This window comes from Elephantulus edwardii, unplaced genomic scaffold, assembly GCF_000299155.1.
Source record: "Elephantulus edwardii isolate Elephantulus edwardi_28Jun2011 unplaced genomic scaffold, EleEdw1.0 scaffold00032, whole genome shotgun sequence".
NCBI lineage: Eukaryota > Metazoa > Chordata > Mammalia > Macroscelidea > Macroscelididae > Elephantulus > Elephantulus edwardii.
The window spans coordinates 12,364,464-12,386,428 of NW_006399782.1; the positions used below are offsets into that span (position 1 = coordinate 12,364,464).

General features: G+C 39.1%; 1 protein-coding gene across 1 annotated transcript in view; it reads right to left on the reverse strand.

Moving 5' to 3' along the window:
- Positions 1-21,965, reverse strand: part of PLA1A (phospholipase A1 member A) — a 118,356-nt gene that overhangs the window by 33,305 nt on the left and 63,086 nt on the right. Inside the window, exons 2-3 of the mRNA XM_006884318.1 lie at positions 5,940-5,993; positions 418-619 (exon numbers count right to left, since the gene is read on the reverse strand). Of these exons, the coding sequence (XP_006884380.1) occupies positions 418-619; positions 5,940-5,993 (256 nt within the window). The remainder of the gene's footprint in view (positions 1-417; positions 620-5,939; positions 5,994-21,965) is intronic.

Genomic DNA, 21,965 nt, shown 5'->3' on the forward strand with positions numbered 1-21,965 from the left:
GTCATTCAATCAGTCATACTTTAGGGAGAAAATGACTACAGTGACTATTTCTACAATCCTGCCTTCCTTTCTTTAGATAGGGAAATTGTAGTTCCAAGGACTTGAGTGGCTTGTTTGAATTCACACATATTTACTGCTTTATAAATGAGTAGACAAGATTGAGTGGGGGAGTCAACAACATCAGATATGAGACACCATCCAACATAGCAGGAGGTGAAAGATAGAGCTTCCCTTCCCTCCCCCTCCCCTTCTCTCCCCTCCCCTTCGCTCCCTTCCTCTTCCCTCCCCTTCCCCTCTTTCCCCTTTGGTCAGTAAATCCTCTGACTCCTCACGCTTCTAGAGTTTAACTGAGGACTAGGTTAAGTTTATGGTTGTGCTTTAGTCTTTAAGAGACCCCACTGGTTGGTTTGCTCTCACCTGAAACCATGGATAAGCAGTTTTGTTTCCAGAGAAGTGTTGAACCCAGAGTTCTGAAGGTCACTGCCTTCTTCCACTCTCTGCCCACAGCTAGGATTGGAATGGGTAAAGAGGAGAAATTGGATTTTGAGAGTGGTGCCTCGGAGGAAACTGGCATTCTGGAAGTCAGCACATTTTTGTTCCAGGGTAGGAAGTATGTCCCCTGTGGGGGGGAAAAAACCCAAGAAATATCCAAGGTGAGGTCATATCTTCTTTGATTAGAATACAGATCTCCTTTTATTAGAATCAAGACATATAGGCAAGAGTCTTACAATTCATCTATTAATATACTACTCTGACATTTCTCTGTTAACGATGGCATCATTTATACAAATCAAAGCCTATGACTAAAAAATCCCCCAAAATAAACCACAAACAAAAACCTATGACTATGTGTCATATCTATAAATAAAATACTAAATACCTATTCCACAATCTTACAGTACTTTAACAAGAGACTAAAGCCTTCAATATGGGTTACATCTCAAAATCAAGAAGACAAAAATCCTAACCACTGAACTGATAGGCAACATCATGTTAGATGGAGAAAAGATTGAAATTGTCAACTATTTAATCTTATATGATTCCACAATCAATACCCTCGGCACCAGTAGTCAGACATAATGCATTAGGAATGTCTGCTGTTAGGGACCTCTTCAAATTACTGAAAAGTAATGATGTCCGTTTAAAAACCAAGAAGCCATGGTCTTTTCAATCACTTGCTATGCATCTGAAAGCTGGACAATGAATAAGAATGACAGAAGAATTGATGCCTTTGTGCTGTGATGTTGAAGAAGAGTACCGAATATCTCAGGGAATGCCAAAAGAACAAACAAGTCTGTCTTGGAGATAGTGTAGCCAGTGTGTTCTTTAGAGGTGGTGAAGCTTCATCTCTCATAATTTAGGAGTATTGTTAGGAGAGATGCTTCCTTGGAAAGGGATACCATGCTTGGAAAAGGATATCGTGCTTGGAAAGGTGGAGGGTTGGTGAAAGAGAAGAACCTCGAAGAGATGGATTGACACAGTAATAGGTTCAGTATGTCAGAGATGATGAGGACTGCACAGGACTAGCCAAAGTTCATGTTCACAGAGTCACTCTGAGTTGTGCTCGACTCACAGGCATCTAACAACTAAAAATAGATGCTTCTGTTTCTCTGGCAGATGAACCCTGACTTATCTATAACACTCATATATCTACTCTTTTGATAAACCTGACTCTCAGTGCAGAGAAAACCTTGCAAGAGCAGTAGGACACACATTAACCTTCAGCACACAGTTTAGTCTCAATGCTGTTGGCAGCTACTAAACATTGTCATGTTGTTGTTGTTACATGCCATTGAGTTGAGTAAGACTCAAAATCACCCTATGAACAACAGATCTGACCCTTGTCCTTTCCTGTGCCATCCTCACAATTTCTGGCACACTCAAGCCCACTGCTATAGTCATTGTATCAACCCACCTGGTTGAGGATCTTCTTCTCTTTTACTGTCCCTCTACCTTCCCTAGGACGATGTCTGTCTCCAAGTAATTACCTCTCCTAGCAACATATTCAAAGTATGTGAGATGAAGTGTCATCTCTTTACATCTAAAGAGCATTCTGGTTACCCCTTGTCCAAGACATATCTGTTTGCTCTTTTGGCAGTCCTTGGGATATTCAGCACTTGTCTCTAAAACTATAGTTCAAAGTCATCAATTCTTCTGTCATCCTTAGTCATTATCCAGCTCTCAGATACATCACAAGTGATTGAAAAATAGGACAGAACCCCAATAAGAATAGCATAATTTAACAGAACAGCAAGCAACAAATGCTGATGAGGTTGTGAAGAAACTGAAACACTTATTCACTGTTGGTGGAAGTGTAAAATGGTGCAACCATTGTGGAAAGTGGTGTAGCACTTTCTCAAAAAGTTGCAAATAGAGATACCATTTGACCCAGCAATTCCACTACTGGGAATATACCCCAAAGAGACCATAACCAACATCCAAGCTGATATATGCACATCCATGTTTATCGCGCCTTTGTTCACAATAGCAAGGAGCTGGAAACAATCTAAGTGCCCATCAACAAAACGAATGGATAGAGAAGCTGTGGCATATTCACACAATGGTATACTGCATTGAAAAATAAGGAACTCATGCAATGTTATTCAAAATGGATGATCCTGGTGGACATTATGCTGAGTGAAATATCTCGGTAGCAAAAGGACAAATACTGCATGGTGCCACTGTTGTAGAATGGGACTGACATCAGGGTTGGGGTAAGACTGAGAAAAATGGGATAAATTATGTACTGAATTGAAACAGATAAGGGAGAGAAGAGTTTAAAAGCGACATATGGTAGGATATTATAGTTATCACAAGAATCCAGAATGAAGGTTGTATAGTGGAGTGTACTGGTTCAGGGAGTGTACTGGTGGGTGATTGTGAGGTGGGGGGATTGTATATCAATGAAGAAATTTTACTTTTCAAAGAGATGAGCGAGCTGGGGGGAGGAGTGGGCAGGGAGAAAAGTGCAGCAATGATTGAATGGAAATCCAAAATTTCTGTAAGTGTTCATTAAAATTAATTAAAAAAAAAAAAGAAATGAGGCCCTTAATAAAACCATTGAATTGGGAATCTAGGAAAAAAGAAAAAGAAAAATAGGACAGAGCTCTTCACAGAATCATTAAGATTACAGTGTCATACTTTGGACCCAGGAGATGACCACATTGTAGACTTTGGCTTGTGCTCTATCAAGGCCCCATCAAAGAGGAAGATAGCAATTTAAATTTCTGAAACAGTTCTCTGCCTTAAGTGGTAGCTGAGAAACATGTACACAAGGGTGTGGCTCTGGGATGCACAGGGCTCTAGGGAGAGAGAGGACGTAGGAACCTCACACTTTGGGGCCACACCACAAGTTGAGGCCTTGCAAAATGTAACTGAGGTAAAGTTCTTAATATTAATGTTCTGAGCCCAGACCTTATCACCAAGTCCCTTGCTTGCTCCTTCTGAGTGGCAGGTCTGAACTTCCTGTGTCACTCTGAGTGTGTAGCCTGCCTTTGCCCCTCTGGCTGCAATTTGTGCCCCTAGAGTACATGGAGAGAGATATCTAATCAGAGGTGTATCCATGGCCATTAGTTTTAAAATGCTGAATGTTCCACCCTATGATGTTATCCTTACCCATCCTCACCCCTCTCCTCCCACCACTTCCCTCTAAGGCCCTCCTAGATATTTTCCTAGTTATCCTTCTATTTTTACAATAATGGTCTTATGCAGTATTTGTCCTTATGAGACTAAGTTAGTTTACTGAGCATAATGCTCTCCAGTCCCTCCTATGTTATATAGTGATTTTTAAAATCTTTGCTCCTGAGTGCTGCATAATATTTTGTTGTGTGGATATACCAGAATTTCTCAATCTATTCAGTTGTGGTTGGACATTTGGGTTGTCTTCATGTTTCTGCAACGATAAATAATGCTACTATTTGGTGAGTGAAAGATCCGGCAGGGACCAGAAAACACAGGGCAATGGTGGGCATAGTCCAATGATGATGATTAATTTCATGAAACACAATGTATGGGAATGGTTGTATGACATGATGTCAGTGAAGGAAAGTGTGGAGGGAAATACGCAATTAAAAAAATATTATAAAAATAAGTTGAATGTTCTCTCACAGTTGGCAGGAGGAACCACAATGATCAGGAGAAACCGCTCAGAGTTCCCACTTTAAGTGGTGACCTGGGCACGTGTAATGCCTGCCACTTGTTAGTCTGTTAGTCCACTACCTCATGGCTTCTTCCACCTTTGGATTTTCTATCTTTCTCTATTTTTTATGAAGTGAAATTTGTGTAACAAAATTAGCCATTATAAAGTGACTAATTCAGTGCCATCTAGTACTGTCACAATGTTCTACAATCACCACCACCTCTATTTAGTTCCAAAAATTCCACACACTCAAGTAAAATCTCTTATTTATTCTCTCCATCTTCCCTAGCTCTTAGCAACCACTATTCTACTTCCTTTCTCTATGGTTTTAACCACTGTGAATATTTCATACAAGTGGGATCATACTATATGATCTGCTGCGCCTCATTTCTTTCACCTAACATAATGCTTTTCAGGTTCATCCACATTGGAGCACATATTAATGTTTTATTCCTATTTTGTGAGTGAATTTTACCCCATTGCAATGTATATGCCATAATTTATTTTCCCATTCATCCATTAATGGATGTTTGGGCTATTTCTAGGTTTGGCCTATTGTGACTAGGGACTCTATAAACACGAGTGGACACATATTTGTGTGAACACTTGTCTTGATTTCATTCATGTATGCTGAGGAGCACAATTGCTGGGCCATATGGTCATTCTGTGCTGAACTTTTTAACCCTAAGTACCAGCTAAGCTGTTTTGCATAGTGGCACAGTGTGCTTGTTTCTCTATCTCGTCACCAACACTTGACATTATTTATTTATTGTTGTTGTTGTTGGCATCCCAGTGGGTGTGAGGTCAGCCTGTAGATTTTTAAAGAAAGAATGAAAGTATCTATTTGTGGGTACATGTGTCTGAATTCAGGTTCTTCCTGTGCAGGGAACAGGTCCCCAAGTGACAGATAGTGGATTACCAACATTCAGCTTGTATTTCTGGGTCTTCCTCATTCTTTGCTGAGATGTGAAAGGCAGACAATCTGTAAAGCTAGCCATGACTCAGAATCTACCTCCCCCCCCCACACACACACACTCTCATACACACTTCTATTCTCACTCTTAGAGCAGTGCTGGGTGCCCCAATCTGCTTACTTCTACAGAACCACCACATTCTGCTAATGTGAAGACACTTTCCTTTGCTCATTTTCTCCCAGCTCTACCATATTCTATCCTCTCCCCTTCCAGGTCCTGGGCCCTGGGCAAAGGAACTGATGCCAGCATGACCCTGGCATTCATGTGGCACTGAGTTCTCTCCTCATGGCTCCATCAAGCCCCTGCCACTGATTTTCAGTCCCATGTTTCTGCCTCAAAGCTTAGATGTGAGTCTTTTATATTTTTGTCAAGGATATTTTAAATGACATTTTTAGTTAATAATAAACATAATTTTTCAAAAACTGCATGTCTCAGATAAAGACAAAAAAAGATTGTCTCACCACATTTAATCCTAGTTCTTAACTTAGATAACAACCGATAGTAGGATATATATATATTTTTTTTTTAAAGTTGCCCTCTCCAGAAGAGAACTCTGGCACTTTGAGATGAGAAAACCAATCAAAAGGAATATATATATAAAATGTAAAATAATGTAATGAGAAGTACTGAGGACTAAAATGAAGTGAGAGAGGCAAGCTATTCAATTGTATAGTTGTTGTTGATGACCCATAGTTGACCTATGAAAAAGGTAGAGGGTCAACTTGCACAGGAGGAGATTGTCCATCTTTTTTTACTAAGGAGCAAGTGAGTGGATGCAAACCTCCTGCTTTTGGATTCGGTAACACAACTCCCTACCACTATGTCACCAGAGCTCCCTGACAGATACGTTAAAGGATCCCAAGAATGTAAATGACACAAAACTCACAAAAAACCAAGTTTATGGAATAGAAATGATCAAGAATAAAACATATAGAGAATGTAATAAATGAGAAAATACAAAAACGAGGGTAAGACGTTTGTGTGACAAGTTGAGGTGGCCTCACAGCGTATTCGAATTTTAGCATAGAAAATGGCAAGAAGACAACATTTTAAAAGGTTAAAACTTCACAAGAATGAAGTGGAAATAAAACTTAGCACAAATATTTTCTAAAAAAAATATAAAAGGTAAAAGCTGTCAGTTGTGGTGTTGGCAAAAAGTATTGTATATCCCATGAACTGCCAAAGGAACAAACAAATCAGTATTAGAAGAAGCACTATCTTTGAAGGCAAGGATTGTGAGGCTGTGTCTCATATTTTGGGCATCTTCTCAGGAGATGACAATCCTTGAGAAAAGACAGCATACTTGAAAAAGTAGATTAGCAAAAGAGAGGAAGTCTCAGTGATATAGTCTGACACAGTGACAGCAACAAGGACTTGAATGTCACAGAGATTATGAGGGTGGCTCAGGGATAGGGCAAGATTTCAGTGTGTTGTTCAGAGGATTACTATGTGTAGGAGTTGACTCAGCAGCATCTCACAACAAAAGATACTGGAAACCAGGATAACTTGTTGTTCATCTCATTGAAAGTTTCATAACATTCCTAAAAGGTAAGTCTTATTTGTCTTTTCCAGGTGAGAAAACCAAGGATTCAGAGATAATAAAGAATCTTTTTCAAATCAAAAGGAGATAGACATTAAGTTTAGATTTTCATTTTCTAGACATCTGCATCCAGAATTGAGACTCTAAAACATTCTGATACATCAGCTGAGAACTTTGTAGAATACAAGGATATTCATTTCTATAACGAGTCAATGGACGAGATATAAGGAAATAAATCTTGCTACCTGGTAATATAAAGAGAGCTCTGATGGCCTAGTGAGTAAGGAGTTGTTTTATTTATTTATTTATTTATTTATTTGTTTGTTTGTTTGTTTGTTTGTTTGTTTGTTTTTTGAATTTTATTATTGAAATACGTGAGTAAGGAGTTGTGCCATCAACTCAAAGGCACTTAAGTCGAAGCCACCTGCTGCTCCATGAAAGAAAGATGGACGATTTCCTCCCACATGATTTACTGTCTCTGAAAACTCTCTGGAGGGTCAACTGTGAGTCTCTTGTTTTGGGTGGTTGTTTTGTTTTGTTTTAATTAATTTTAATAAAAGTTTACAGAGACTTAGGATTTCCAGTCATTCATTGTTGCACTTTTCTCCCTACCCATCCCCTCTTCCCCAATTCACTCTTCTCCTTGAAAAGGATAAGAAAACCTCTTTCATTGTTATGCAATCCCTCCCCCAAGTCCACTCCACTATGCAGCCTTTACTCTGGACTCCTGTCATGACAAGAATACCCATTCACATGTCCCTTTTAAACAGTTCTCTCCCTCATCTGTTTCAATGCAGTATACAGCATTCCACCCATCCTTTTCTGTCTTCCCTCAACCCTCATCTCAGTCACGTTTTACAACAGTGACCCTATGCAATATTTATCCTTTTGTAACTGAGATATTTCACTCAGCACAATGTCCTCCAGGGTCATCCATTTTGCATATTTCATGAATTCCTTGTTTTTCAATGCTGCATAGCATTGTGTAGTGTGAACATACCAGAGCTTCTCTATTCATTCATTTGTTGATGGGTATGACTCTGTTTTGATTCGATGGTCCATACAAAAAAATGAAGAATGAGAAAATTTATGAAACAACTGCAAAAGAGCTGATGGCAGAAAAAGGAAAAGAATTTTAAAATGATAATTTAGTTCCCATTTGAACTGTCATCCAAGAATAATCAGGGGTGAATAAGCAAAATACTTCTGAGAAACAAAAATGAAGTAGGAGGTATAGCACTCCCTGACCTCAAAACCTACTACACAGTGGGAGTAACCAAAACAGCACATTACTGGTACAATGACAGGCACATAGATCAGTGGAACAGAATTGAGAACCCAGAAATAGACCCAACTATCTATGGTCAAATGATATTCGACAAGAAAATAAAACGTATCAAATGGGGAAATGACACTCTCTTCAACAAATGGTATTAGTGGTATTAGCAAAACTGGACCTGCAGGAAACTGAAACAGGATCCATATCTTACACCACGCACAAAAATCACCCCAAGGTGGATAAGAGACTTGAGAGTAAAGCCCCAAACCATAAAGTTCATAAGAGACCAAACTTAGCAGCCCTAGTTTACAGTATAAAGACTCTGCAAAATATAGCCAGAAATGTACAATCTGAAGAGGATAAAATTGATGAATGAGACCTTCTAAAAATTAAATCCCTGTGTTCATCAAAAACTTTTTCCAACAGGGTGAAAAGAAAACCTGCTGACTGAGGACAAACACTTGGCAATACCATCTCAGACAAGAGTCTCAAAATGAAAGTTTAGAGAATACTCCTGGGCCTCCACAAGAAAAAAGTCAGATAACCCAATTACAAAATGGGCAGAAAACATGGAAAAAAATTTTACAAAGAAAGATATTCAAATGGGCAACAGACTTATGAAGAAATGTTTCTAATCACGGGAAATAAGAGAGATGCAAATCAAAATCACAATGAGATACCATTTCATTCTAGTAGCAGTGGCAAAGTTTAACAGGACAGCAAGTATTAAATGAGAGGATGTGATGAGATAGGAACTCTGTTACATTGTTGTTGGGGCTGTACAATGGTAAAGGCAGTTTGGCATGTCCTCAAAAAACTGAACATAAAAATTCCATATGACCCAGTTATTCCATTGCTTGGAATATACCCCCAAGAAAATGAGATCTGAGGCTCAAATGGAAACTTGTACACAAATGTTCATAGCAACATTATTAGCCATCGCAAGAACATGGAAACCGTTCATATGTCCAGCCATAAACAAATGGACTGAGAAGTTGTAACACATATACTACGCAGCATGCAGGAACAATGATTCTGTAAATTATGACCTAATTTGGGAGGGACTTGAGAGCATTATGCCGAGTGAACTAACTCAGTCCCACAAGAACAAATGCTGTATAAAACCATTATAGTAGAATGAGTATGGGGATCCAAGGTGGGAGGGTGGAAATAAAAGGGTGAGGAGGTGGGAGGGGGAGAGTGTTAATCATTGGGTTGCACAACTTGATGGGTGGGATGAAGGAAATGGGAAGGATCTTTTGTGAAAAACAATGTATTCAAACTGTAAATAAAACAGAATAAAATAAAGAAAAATAACCCTCACCACTGGACTGATAGTCAATAATGATAGATGGAGATAAGATTGAAACTGTCAATGACTTTGTCTTATTGGATCCACAATCAACATCTTTGATATCAACAGTCAGTAGATTTGGAGACATATTGCACTGGAAAAAACAACAGTGAATTCTCTCTAAATTATTGAGGAACAATGATATCAATTTGAAGACTACAGTTTGCATGATTCAGACTATAGTCTTTTCAGTCACTTGCTGTGTACCAGAGAGTTGGACAATGAAGAAGGATAAAAGAATTGATGCTTTTGAGCTGTGGTGTTGGATAAGAGTATAAGAATACTCCATGAATTGCCAAAAGAACAAATTTATGTCTTGGAGAAAGTAAACCAGAGTGCTCCGCAGAGGCGTGGGTGACAAAACTTCACTTCACAAACTCTGGGCATGTCATTAGGAGAGGCTATTACCTGAAGGGGGATGTCTTGCTTGGAAAGGTAGAGGGTCAGTAAAAGAGAGGAAGACCCTCAACTAGATGCAATGTCACAATGACAAGCAATGGGTTCAAGTATATCAGAAATGATGAGGATGACACAGGACAGGACAGGGTTCAGATCTGCCATTCACAGGTTCATCAGGAGTTGCACTTGATAGCATCTAACAACAATAACTAGAATAGATACACCTTGAGAGTTGGTCACTTGACTTTTTTATTTCTAACTATAAGCACCTGGATCAGGGTCTGGCATATAGTGTATGGTCAATAAATATTTGTTAAATTTTAAAAAATAATAATAATTGGGGGCTAGGAGAGGAAATTATATCCAAAGACTGAAAGTAAACCACTGTAAAAACAGTGCAGCTGACATGGAAGTGGCTGAGCTGAGCCTCCAACTCCCACAACATAAAACCCATTCCTGTGAGGCTGGATATATCCCCACACTCCTTCCCCAATTCAGTGACTTCAAACACCAGCCATCCCCAGGGCTGTCACTGCTCTGCCACTGAGCCTGTTAAGTTGTCATAGTGGCCATGCAGAATTCACAGAACTATACTCACAAATAAGGGGTTTATTAAAGAAGTTAACTGATTATAATTGTAATAGTTGGCAATAAGATACAATTTTTCAGTCAGGACAGTTTCTCAAGCGTGTTAGGAGGCCCTTTGACTTTCAGCTTCTCTATGTCAGGATAGCAAAACGATGATAGTATTGCAAAAACAACCGTCTTGTTGTTGAGCTCTGTCAAGTCAGAACTGACTCATTGCTGACTCTCTAGTGGGTTTTCAGAGACAGTAAATCACACAGGAAGAGACTTCCAATCCTTCTCTTTTGGTGCAGTTGATGGATTCAAACTTTGTGCTTTTGGGATTGCAGAACAGCTTCTTACCACATCTCAATGCCTCTTCTCACCCCAGTGCACTCCTCCCACCTCGAGTCCATCAGCAAACTAAGGCAAAGGTCAGCAGCTCCGTCTCTGGCTCTGTGGGGCAGCAGTCCGTGGTCAGCTCTATCTCATGTTCCCTTGGTCTCCAGGCTGCTGCTCTCATCTAGGTCTCATGTGAGATGCGTGGGAATCTCTAGTCCAGATGAACTCCAATTCTTTCTTGCTGATAGTAAGAGTCTCATGTTCTGCCTCTAAACTTACTAATTTTAAGCTTAGTGGGTTGGCAATACTAACCAATCACATCATCAGTAGTCTGCACACCTTGTTTGCATGTTCCCATCCACAAGATACTAGTCACCTCATTCACATCACTGGCATAGCCCCATCCAACCACATACTGAAAGTCAAAACTAATGCTCTAGGAAAACTATTTTGAAAAGTAAGTCCACTACACCACAGCCACTCATAAACCATTCCAGAAAGAAAAGTTGGATGGAAGAAGAAATAGTAAAGAAATTTATATATACATATTGTTGTTGTTGTGGTGGTGGTGTACTATTGAGTCGGAACCAACCCATAACTGACCCTCCAGTGGGTTTTCAGAGTCAGTTAATCACAGAGGAGATTGCCCATCCTTTTCCTGTGGAGAAGCTGGTGGATTCAAACTAGATGCTTCCAGGATTGCAGTACAGCTTTTGCCACTAGGCCACCAGTGCTCCCTATTAACATATACATGTTAATCAATAGAAATACTGATAATATAAAAATAATGGCAATTACGTGATAACTAATTTGAAGACAATGAAAAGAAAAATGGAGTTGTAACTGTGGAAAACAATATTGTGTATAACTATTTTAGAATTTAGAAGCTTTTATTATTCAGGATAAATCTATGGGTGGCACAAACAGACAACAATACTCTTTACTACTAAATATTTGGGTGGAGGTTCAAGGGCACCCAATAGCACCTCAGAAGAAAGGCCTGATAATCTGCATCCAAAAAACAAACCATTGAAAACTGTATGGAGCACAATTTTCCTCTGAAGGCCTGATAATCTGCATCCAAAAAACAAACCATTGAAAACTGTATGGAGCACAATTTTCCTCTGACACACATGGAAAGACCATGAATCAGAGACAAATCAGAGTTGGTAATTACTATTCAAGAAGAGAATAAATAGCTGGCTTCAACAATGTTCATTAAAACAAAGGTTTGTTGTTTTGTTTTTTTTTTAAATTAAGACTAACAACTAAAAGAGAGTAGAATGTAAACCAGTAAAAGAAAGAAGGAAATAGAAACTGATTAAAGCAATAGAAAATAGGAAAAAGAAGGTAATGGGAAGGATTGTTAGTAATAAGAAACAGAACTAAATGACAGACGTATATAACTAATCCAAATGAATGTCAATTGTTGTTGTTGTTAAGTGCTGTCGAGTCACCTGAGACTCTATGTACAGCACCTCTGGACCCTGCCCTGTCCTGAGCCAATCTCACTAATTCTGACACACAATCCCCCATTGCCCCATTTACTCTATCAATCCAACTCATCTGGGGTCTTCCTCTCCTGTGCCATCCTTCCACCCTTCCAAGCATAATATCCTTCTCCAAGGACCTGTCTTTTCCGGCCCCATGCCCAAAGTATGTGAGATGGAGCTTCATAATCTTAGCCTTCAAGGAGAAACTTGATTTCACCCTCTCCAAGACAGAACTATATGTTTTCTTGCCAGGCCATGGTATGTTCAAGACCCTTTTCCAGCACCACAACTCAAAGGCATCAATTATTCTTCTGTTGTACTTAGTCATTGTCCAGCTTTCTCATGCATAGCAAGTAATTGTGAAGACCATAGTCTGGATTAGGTGCACCTTAGTCTCTATACTGACATCATTGCTCTTCAGTACTCTGGAAAGGTCCCTGACAACAGATTTTCCCAATATAATTCATCTTTTGATTTTCTAATTGCTGGTGCTATGAGTGTTGATTGTGGAGCTGAGCAAGCTGTAACTTTAACCTCAATTTCTTCTCCATCTATCATGGTGCTACCAACTGAGCCTCAACCTATACTGAAGATTACAGTCCTTGACATTCCTCAGCAAGTGCTTCAGGTCCTCTTCAGTTTCAGCAAGCAAGGTTGTGTCATCTGCATAACGGAGATTGTTGATGAGCCTTCCTCCAATCATGATGCCACATTCCTTCTCATAAAGCCTTGGTTCCCAAATGATCTGTTCTGCATACGTATTGAAAAGGTATGGAGATAGGATGCATCTCTGACACACTCCTTTCCTCATTTTGAACCATTCAGTGTTTCCTTGCTCTGTTCTGAGGATTGCTTCCTAGTTCAAGTGTTTCACTTAAGCACAACCAAATGTTCTGGGATTCCCATTTTCCTCAAGGTTAGCCACAGTTTATTTTGATCCACACAGTCAAATGCCTTCGCATAGTCAATGAAACACAGATAGACATTCTTTTGGTACTCTCTGCTTTCTGCCAAGATCCATCTGACATTGACAATTATGTCTCTAGTGCCACGACCTTTTCTAAGCCCAGCTTGTATTTCTGGTAGTTCTCTGTCAATAATACTGTTTCAGTCGTTTCTGGATAATCGTCAGTCTATGTACAGTAGAGTATTAATTACTGGTTAAAATACAGACTAGATTGAAAAATCCTGCAACTCACACATATGTTGTTTTTAAGTGTCACAGAGTTGACTACAACTTGTAGCTCTCTGTTGTTGTGGATTGTCCTTGAGTCAAGCACGACACATAGCGACCCTAGAAACAAAGGGCCTGAAGCCTCTCTACAACCATCAACATTTATCAAAGTTCATAGAGTTTCCGGAGGCATGTTATTTACGAAGTGGATGCCTGCTTCCAAACCTGTCATAGTATGTTATTGTTTTTATTGTAGCAACTCTACAAACCACAAATATGAACCTTGCCCTATACTGTGCCATCTTTAGATCTCTGACGTTCTCAAGACCATTGTTACCGACATTGTGTCAATCTGTCTTGTTGACAGTTTTTCTCTGACCCAATGCCTATCCCAGCATGATGTCTTTTTCCAAGAACTGATCCCTCTTGACAACATGCCCAATGTATGTGAGACAAAGTTTTGTTTTCCTTGCCTCTAAGGAACGCCATGGTTGTACTTCCTCCAAAACAAAATTATTTATCCAAAATTATTATCAGCCCATCACTCTTCTCCAATATCACAATTCAAAGGCATCCTTACTCATTGTCCAACTTCAGATGCATAGCAAGTATTTGAAAATATCAAGGCTTTTTGTTCTTTTTTGTTGTTGTTGTTTCTTTTGTTCAGTCACATTTAGCCTTTAAATTGATATCCTTGCTCTTTAGCACTTTGGAAATATCTTTTACAGCAGATTTCCCAATTCTACAATTCTATTGATTTCTTAACTTCTACTATTGTGTGAAAGCTATACAAAGACCAAGAAGCTGTTGTCTGAAAAGAATAAGGGGACACTAAATGGTTCAAAATTAAAAAAGGAGTGTACCAGGGATGTATCTTTTCTCCATATCCTATCAATCAATATGCTGAGCAGATCATTTGGAAAGCTGGACTTTATGAAGAAGAATGTGGTATCAGTATTGGAGGAAGATTCATCAACACTCTGTGTTGTGCAAATGGCACAACTTTGCAAGCTGAAAAGAAGGACTTGAGGCTCTTGCTGCAGAAGATGAAGGATGACAACCTTCGATATGGATTGCATCTTAACACCAGGGAAACAAAATTCCTCATCACCAGGCTAATAGAAAGCACCATAGGGGATGAAGAAAAGACTGTAGTTGTTAATGATCTCGTCTTGCTCAAATCCATAATCAACACCTTTGGTACCAGCAGTTAGGAAATCAAGACTAGTTGCATTAGGAAAATCTGTGGTCAAATATCTCTCCAGAGTCCCAAAGAGGAACAACTTTAGTCTAAAGTCTAATGTGTGCCTGATCCAAGCCATAGTCTTCTCAGTCTGCCCAGTTGTATGTGAGAGCTGAACAGTGACTAAGGAAGACAAAAGAATTGATGCCTTTGAGTTATGGTGCTGGAAAAGACTATTGAACATACCGTGGACCACCAAAAGAACAAGCAGATCTGTCTTGGAGAAGATGAAACCAGGTAGCTCTTTGGAGGCAAGGGTTTTGAAACTCTATCTCACATACTCTGGACATATTGTGAGGAGAAGTCAGTCCTTGGAGGGGGACTTCATGCTAGAGGGTCAGTCAGAGTAAGAGAGAAATATTTTGGAGAGAAGAGTCGACACAGTGACTGTGGCAATGGAGTCAGACGTGTTGGAAATGGTGACATTGGCTCAGGATAGGACAAGGTTCAAGGCCCTTGTTCGTAGGGTCACTAACTGTCATAGTTGGCATGATGGCTCATAATAACAACAACTACCATGGATGTTGATTGTGGGTCCACATAAAATGAAATCATTGACAACTTCAATATTTTCTCCATCGATTATGACGTCTGTTAGTTTAGTGGGAAAGTTTTTGTTTTCTTTATATTGAGATGTAACCCATATTGAATGCTGTGGTCTTTGATCTTCTGTAATCAATACTTCAGGTCTTCTTCACTTTCTGCAAGCAAGGTTGTATCATCTGCATAACACAAGTTGTTGATTGTTGTTGTTATGTGCCATTGAATCACCTAAGACTCATAGCAACCCTATGCACAATAGCTCTGAAACATGTCCTGTCCTGAACCAATATCACTGTCTCTGACACACTTGCCCCCATTGCTTTAGTTACTGAGTGAATCCATCTCATCCAGGGTCTTCCTCTCCTGAACTGTCCCTTCATCCTTCTAAGCATGATATCCTTCTCTAAGAACTAATCCCTCTGGGCAACATGTCCAAAGTTTATGAAACAGAGCTTCAAAATCCTGGCCTCCAAAGAGCAACTTGGCTTCACCCTTTCCAAGACAAATCTGTTTATTCTCTTTGCAATTTATGGAATGTCCAATACTTTTCTCCAATACCACAACTAAAAGGCATCAATTCTTAATCTTCCTTAGTTATTGTCCAACTCTCTGAAGCATAGCAAGTAATTGTGAAGAAGGCTTCCTCAAATTCTGATGCCACATTTCTCTTCGTATATAGTCCAGCTTCTCCAATGATTTGTTCAGCCTACAAGTTGAAGAGGTATAGAGAAGATACAACCTTGATGCATCCCTTTCCTGATTTTAAACCATTCAATATTCTCTTGTTTTGTTCAGACAAATGCTTTTTGGTCTACGTGTGGGTTTTACATGAGCACAAGCAAATGTTCTAGGATTCCCATTCTTCACTTTGTCAGCTGTAATTTGTTATGATCTACCCAGTCAAACAGCTTTGTATAATCAATAAAACACACAAAAAAACAAGTTTCTGGTATTCTCTATTTCTAGCCAAAATCAATCTAATATCAGCAGTGATAACCCGAGTGCCACACCTCTTCTGAATCCAGCTTGGATTTCTGGCAGTTCCCTGTTGTTGTACTGTTCCAGTTATTTCTTAATAATCTTCAGTAAAATTTGAAGTGCATGAGATAGTAATGCTATTGTTTGATAATGTCCACATTATGTATAAATAAGACTATAGTAATAATTAAAGATAAAGATGGTGCAGGATAAGGCAAGATTTAGATCTGTTGTTTAGATCTGGGTCCCAAAGAGTTAAAGTGGACTCAATTACACTTAACAACAATAGCACCAACAATTAAAAAATTGTATAGAAATTCTCCAGAGAAAGTACCAGTAATAAAGTATGGTTATCTCACTTGTTTCCCTATAAAACAGTGGAAAACTGACTTTTTTCTGGTAGACAGACAATATTTTAAGCAGCTATTCTTTTGAAAAAGAAATTTACGTTTTATTCGTTCAACTACCAAACTATTAAAGTTAAACCAATACACTCTTTGTTTGCAGCTGTTCCAATCTACTAAAGTTGTTGTTGCTGTGTAGAGTCAGAACCAATCCATAGCTGACCCTCCAGCAGGTTCTCAGAGGCAGCAAATCACTGGAGGAGCTTGGCCTTCATTCTCCTGTGGAGCAGCTGGTAGATTTGAAACACATGCTTTTGGGTTTGGAGCACAGCCTCTACCACTTGGCCACCAGAGCTCAATCTAGAAAAGGTGAACATAAAACCCCCTCCCTCACCAACTTCTGCAGCCCTCTCTAGTAAAGCCAGGAATCCTCTCTTCTCAATAGCTCATGTTCTTTACATTTCCTGCGGAAACCTAGACTTTGCAAGTATATCCTCTAAGCAGAAAGAGTCTTTCACAATCCACAAAACTTAAAGGCAAAGGTCGATGCCCACAGGTTCCATCACTGTAATTGTGTTATATGAAATAATCACCTCGTCAAAGAAACATTCCTACTTTATACTTTTCACATTATAGACTTAAATAGGTTGTCGTTATTATTGAAAATAAAAACAGGATAGAAGGGTAAAGGAATCCAGATGAATTGAGTCTCTGGTAGTATTTAGTGAATTATCCTACCTGGGCCAAAAACATGGGAGATGAATGAATGAATAAGTGAGCAGTGAAGGAAATTGTTGTTGTTTGGTATCATCAAATCAACTTTAATTCACAGCAATCCTGTAAGCAAAAGATCTGAACCTTATGCTATCTGATGCTGTCCTCAGGATACTGTATTGGATACAAAGTAAAACAGAGACTAGCAACAAAGAAGAAAGCAAAGGTATAAAAGAACATAAATTTCAGAGTAACCCACACACTCCTCCCAGTACTATTGCACTGTTTCATAAGAAAGTTCAAGAAAGCCCATGGATACCCAAGATCAGGTTTCTCACTAGTAAGGCACTCTCTTCCAAATTTGCCAAACCAAACTTACCAGTTACTAAGAAGACAGTCAGAATCAGTAGTAGTTCCAGGTCAAAAATTCTCTGAGTACAGAGCATTTCTGTTTTCTCTCCTCCTGTCCCTCTCAGCACTTTCCCTCCATACAAGTGAAGAAGGAGCTGTGGGCATGGCCAGACTCTCTCTGGGGGCTCCCACTCTTCTGCACTGGGTCCTCCTAGCCCCTCAGCAGTGGGGCACTCCTTCCTCTTACCCCTTCCTTCAACTCAGTGTGTGGTTGTCTGATTAGTATGCTGGCACAGAAGAAACTCTTCTTTGGAACTTGACACAGCAGTAGATTTCCTGTGCCAAGAACTGAAGGAAAGATGGAGGAAGCAGATGCATCGAGGTATTTTTCAGCTCCTTTGTTCTACTTTCACTTATGCCTTACATAGATAAACTACAGTGAGGTGTCAAATGTGTCCCAAACAAACACACTTGTCTAAACTTGAATTCAAGGTAAAACAAAGTATTTCATTTTGACCTATGCTTTTAAATCTTCTGGTCATGCTATGTTTAGAAGCTTTCTTTACATTGACCAGCTTACAGTCTTAGTCATAAAGTTTGGGGAAACAGTTTTCTTCAAACTCTGTGAAATTACTATCTATGGTGGAAGTCTGAACACATCTCTGCTCAGTTTTAATGTCTTCTGAACCAGTTCAAGCAGTACAAATTTCAGAATCCTTGGAGTGAGATATTATTCTGGTCAGTGAATAAGAGGAAGAGGCTCAAAGAGATAGATTGAATTGACAGGCAGAGTGACCACCATGATGGGATTTGACCCAGCAATTCCACTACTTGGAATACACCCCAAAGAAACCAAAACCGCCAGGGAGCAGATATATGCACACCCATGTTTATTGTGGCTTTGTTCACAATAGCAAAGAGTTGGAAACAACCTAAGTGCCCATCAGCAAACAAATGGCTTGAATATTCATACAATGGAATACAATGCAACATCAAAAAACAAGAAGCTCATGAAATGTTATTCAAAATGAATGACCTGGGAGGATATTATGCTGAGTGAAATATCTCAGTCACAAAAGGACAAATGCTGCATAGTGCCACCATTGTAAAAGGAGACTGACATCGGGATTGGGCAAAACCTGAGAAAGATGGGATAAACTATGTATTCTGCATTGAAACATATGCAGGAGAGAACGGCTTAAAAGGGAATATGATTAGGTATTATTGTCATGACAGGAGTTCAGAACGAAGGCTGCATAGTGGAGTGGACTCAGTACGGGTGTTGGATCGTATAACAATGAAAGAATTTTTCTTTTACTTTTCAAAGAGAAGAGTGAACTGAGGGGGGAGGTTTGGCAAGGAGAAAAATGCAACAATGATTGAATGGAAATCCAAAATCTTCGTACACTTTCATTAAAATTAATTTAAAAAACAAAAAGAAAAAACTTTAAAAGTAATAAAAACTACCATAATCTAGTTTACAGTAGAAGATGAAATTTAACTTGGCCTCAGTTAAAAAAAAAACACACAACCAAACAGCAGGAGGATGGCACAAGGCTCAGATCTGTTGTTCACAGGACCATTAGGAGTCATGTTCAATTTGATGGCTCCTGACAACAACAAGGTTCTAAAGTGACTTAGTGGCACAGTTATGAGTAAATCCCAGGTCTCTTATTTGCTATATCATGTATTGTTCCAACTCTTTGATTTGAAATTTTAAGCAGCAACATCCAGGCACACACTTTAAGGCACTCACTTGACATTTAATCTGGTCATCTGATCACAATAAAAAAAAAAAAATCAACATCTCAAGAGTAAAAAATAAAAGGACTCATGGGTGGATGGAGAGAGTAAAGGAAATGGGAAAGATCCGAAGGGGATCTAAAAGATAGAGTAATGGTAAGCATAGTTCAGTGGTGATTAACTTTACAAAATGCAATGAATGAGAATGATAGTATGAAACACAGTGTGAAGGAATGATAGTGTGAAACATAATGTATACAAATATTGTATGCACAACAGTATAAAATAATTTTTAAATAAAGCGTAAAAAATAATTCAGTGGTTCTAGTACTATAGGATCCTTGGCAGAAAATATAGCAGTAATGCTCCCAGATCTAGATTTTTAAAGCAGATTCTTGTAGATAACATAAAAAAAATGAGCAAAAGAGAAAACAGATTAATGGAGTGTAATAAAAATGAAAATATTTTATTCATCAAAGAATTTTATCCTCACACTCAAAAGCAAAGAGCCAGAAACAAGCCAAGGGCCAATTATCAAACTGCCAGACAGGTACCACCTTTGGGTTAACAATGCAACTCCCTACAGATTACATCACCAGAGATTCCTAACTAAAGAAAATTATTCTCTAACCATTGAAGCTCAACATCAAGAAGACAAAGATTCTCACCAGTGGGCCAATTGGCAGCACCATGATAGATGGAGAAGAGATTAAGATTATTAACAGTTACAACTTGCTCAGCTCCCCAATCAACACTTTTGGCACCAGCAGTCAGGAAATCAAAAGTTGAATTGGTTAATCTGTCAGGGACCTTTCCAGAGTAGTGAGAAACAATGTCATTTTAGAGACTAAGGAGCACCTGATTCAGTCCATGGTCTTCCCAATACTTGCTATGCACCAGAGAGCTGGATAATGACTAAGAATGATAGAAGAAGAATTGATGCCTTTGAGTTGTGGTGTTGGATAAGAGTCTTGAACATACCATGGACTGCCAAGAAAACAAATAAGTCTATCTTTGAGAGGGTAAACCAAGTTTCTCCTTGGGGGCTAAGATTTTGAAGTTCTGTCTCACATATTTTGGGCACATGGCCAGGAGAGACTAGTCCTTGGAGAAGGACATCATACTCAGAAGGGTGGATGGACAGTGCAGGAGAGGAAGACCCCAAATGAGATGGATTGATACAGTAATTACGACAATAGGGGTAAGTGTATCAGAGTCACTGAGACTGGCTCAGGATAGAGCAGGCTTCAGAGCTGTTGTACATAGGGTCACTATGAGCCCTAGGCAACATGATGGCCCATAACAAGAACAACAATTCATCTCAAAGTATCTCCATGATAGACACTGCTAAATAGGTCCCCTGACTCTGTTCTGTATCCATAGCATCTCTCAGGGTTGCAACTCCAGGCTTAAATTTATTTTTCACTTCTTTCAACTTGAGAAATACCCAGCTCTTCACACATTTCATTATAATAGTTTACTTTGTCTTCTCAAGCTGCCCTTTGAGAATTTCTGTTCAGTTCTTTTACTTTGACATCTTTTTTAGTTTTGGCTTCATAATGCTCTAGTGCACTTTTCATAGTCTCTTCTAACATACATTTTGGGTTTTTCTTTCTCGTCAGTCTTTGTAATGACCTTTAGTTGTTGTCATGGATGCAACCTGAGAGATACTATGGGAGAAATCATGAATGATCCAAGAAACACTAACAAAAGATGGAAGGAATACACAGAGTCATTGTACCAAAAAGAATTAGTAAACACTGAAAAATTTCAGGAAGTACCATATGAACAAGAGCCAGTGGTAATGAAGCATGGAGTTGAAGCTGCACTGAAGGCTTTGACAAAAATATAAGGCCCCAGGAATTGATGGACTACCAATTGATATGTTTCAACCAACAATTGTAGCCCAGGATCTGCTCACCATTCTATGTCAGGAAATTTAGAGGCCAGCCACCTGGCCAACTACTGGAAGAGATCCATATTTGTTACCATTCCTAAAAAATGTGGCCAAAAAGGAATGTGGAAATTATAGAACAAGATCATTACGATCACATGCAAGCAAAATCTTGCTGAAGATGATCCAAAAATGGCTAGAAAAGTACATTGGGGGGAAAAAATCAAACAAACCTAAGTAAAGATTTTGTGTGAGCACAATGAAGTGCTCTGGAATTCTCATTCTCAATGTTAGCCTTTGTTAGTTATGATCCATACAGTCAAATGTCTTTACATAGTCAATAAAATATAAATAGGCAAAATAGACATTCTTCTGGGATTCTCTGCTTTCAGCCAGGATCCATTTGACATTAGTAATGATATTTCTGGTGTCATGGCCTCTTCTAAACCAAGCTTAAACTTTTGACTGTTTTTGTTTGTTTGTTTGATTTTTTTGTCGACACAAAGATCAAAAACTAAGGCTTTTGGTATGGATTACACTTCAACATAAAGAAAGCAGAGATCCTCACCATGGGACCAACAGACAGCATCATGACAGATGAAAGGACTGAAGCTGTCAATGACTTAATCTTGCTTGGATCAACAATCAACACCCTTTACACCAGAAGTCAGGAGATGTGTTGCATTGGGTAAGTTTGCTGGAAAAATATCTCCAAAATATTTAAGAGCAATGAGGTCAGCTTGAATACTAAGGAGTGCCTGATCTAGGCCATAGTCTTTTCAATAATCTGCTATGCATGTGAGAGCTGGATAATGAATAGGATGACAGAAGAATTGATGCCTTTGAGCTGTGTTTCTGGAGAAGAGTACTGAGTATCCAAAGAGGAGGAGGAGGAGGA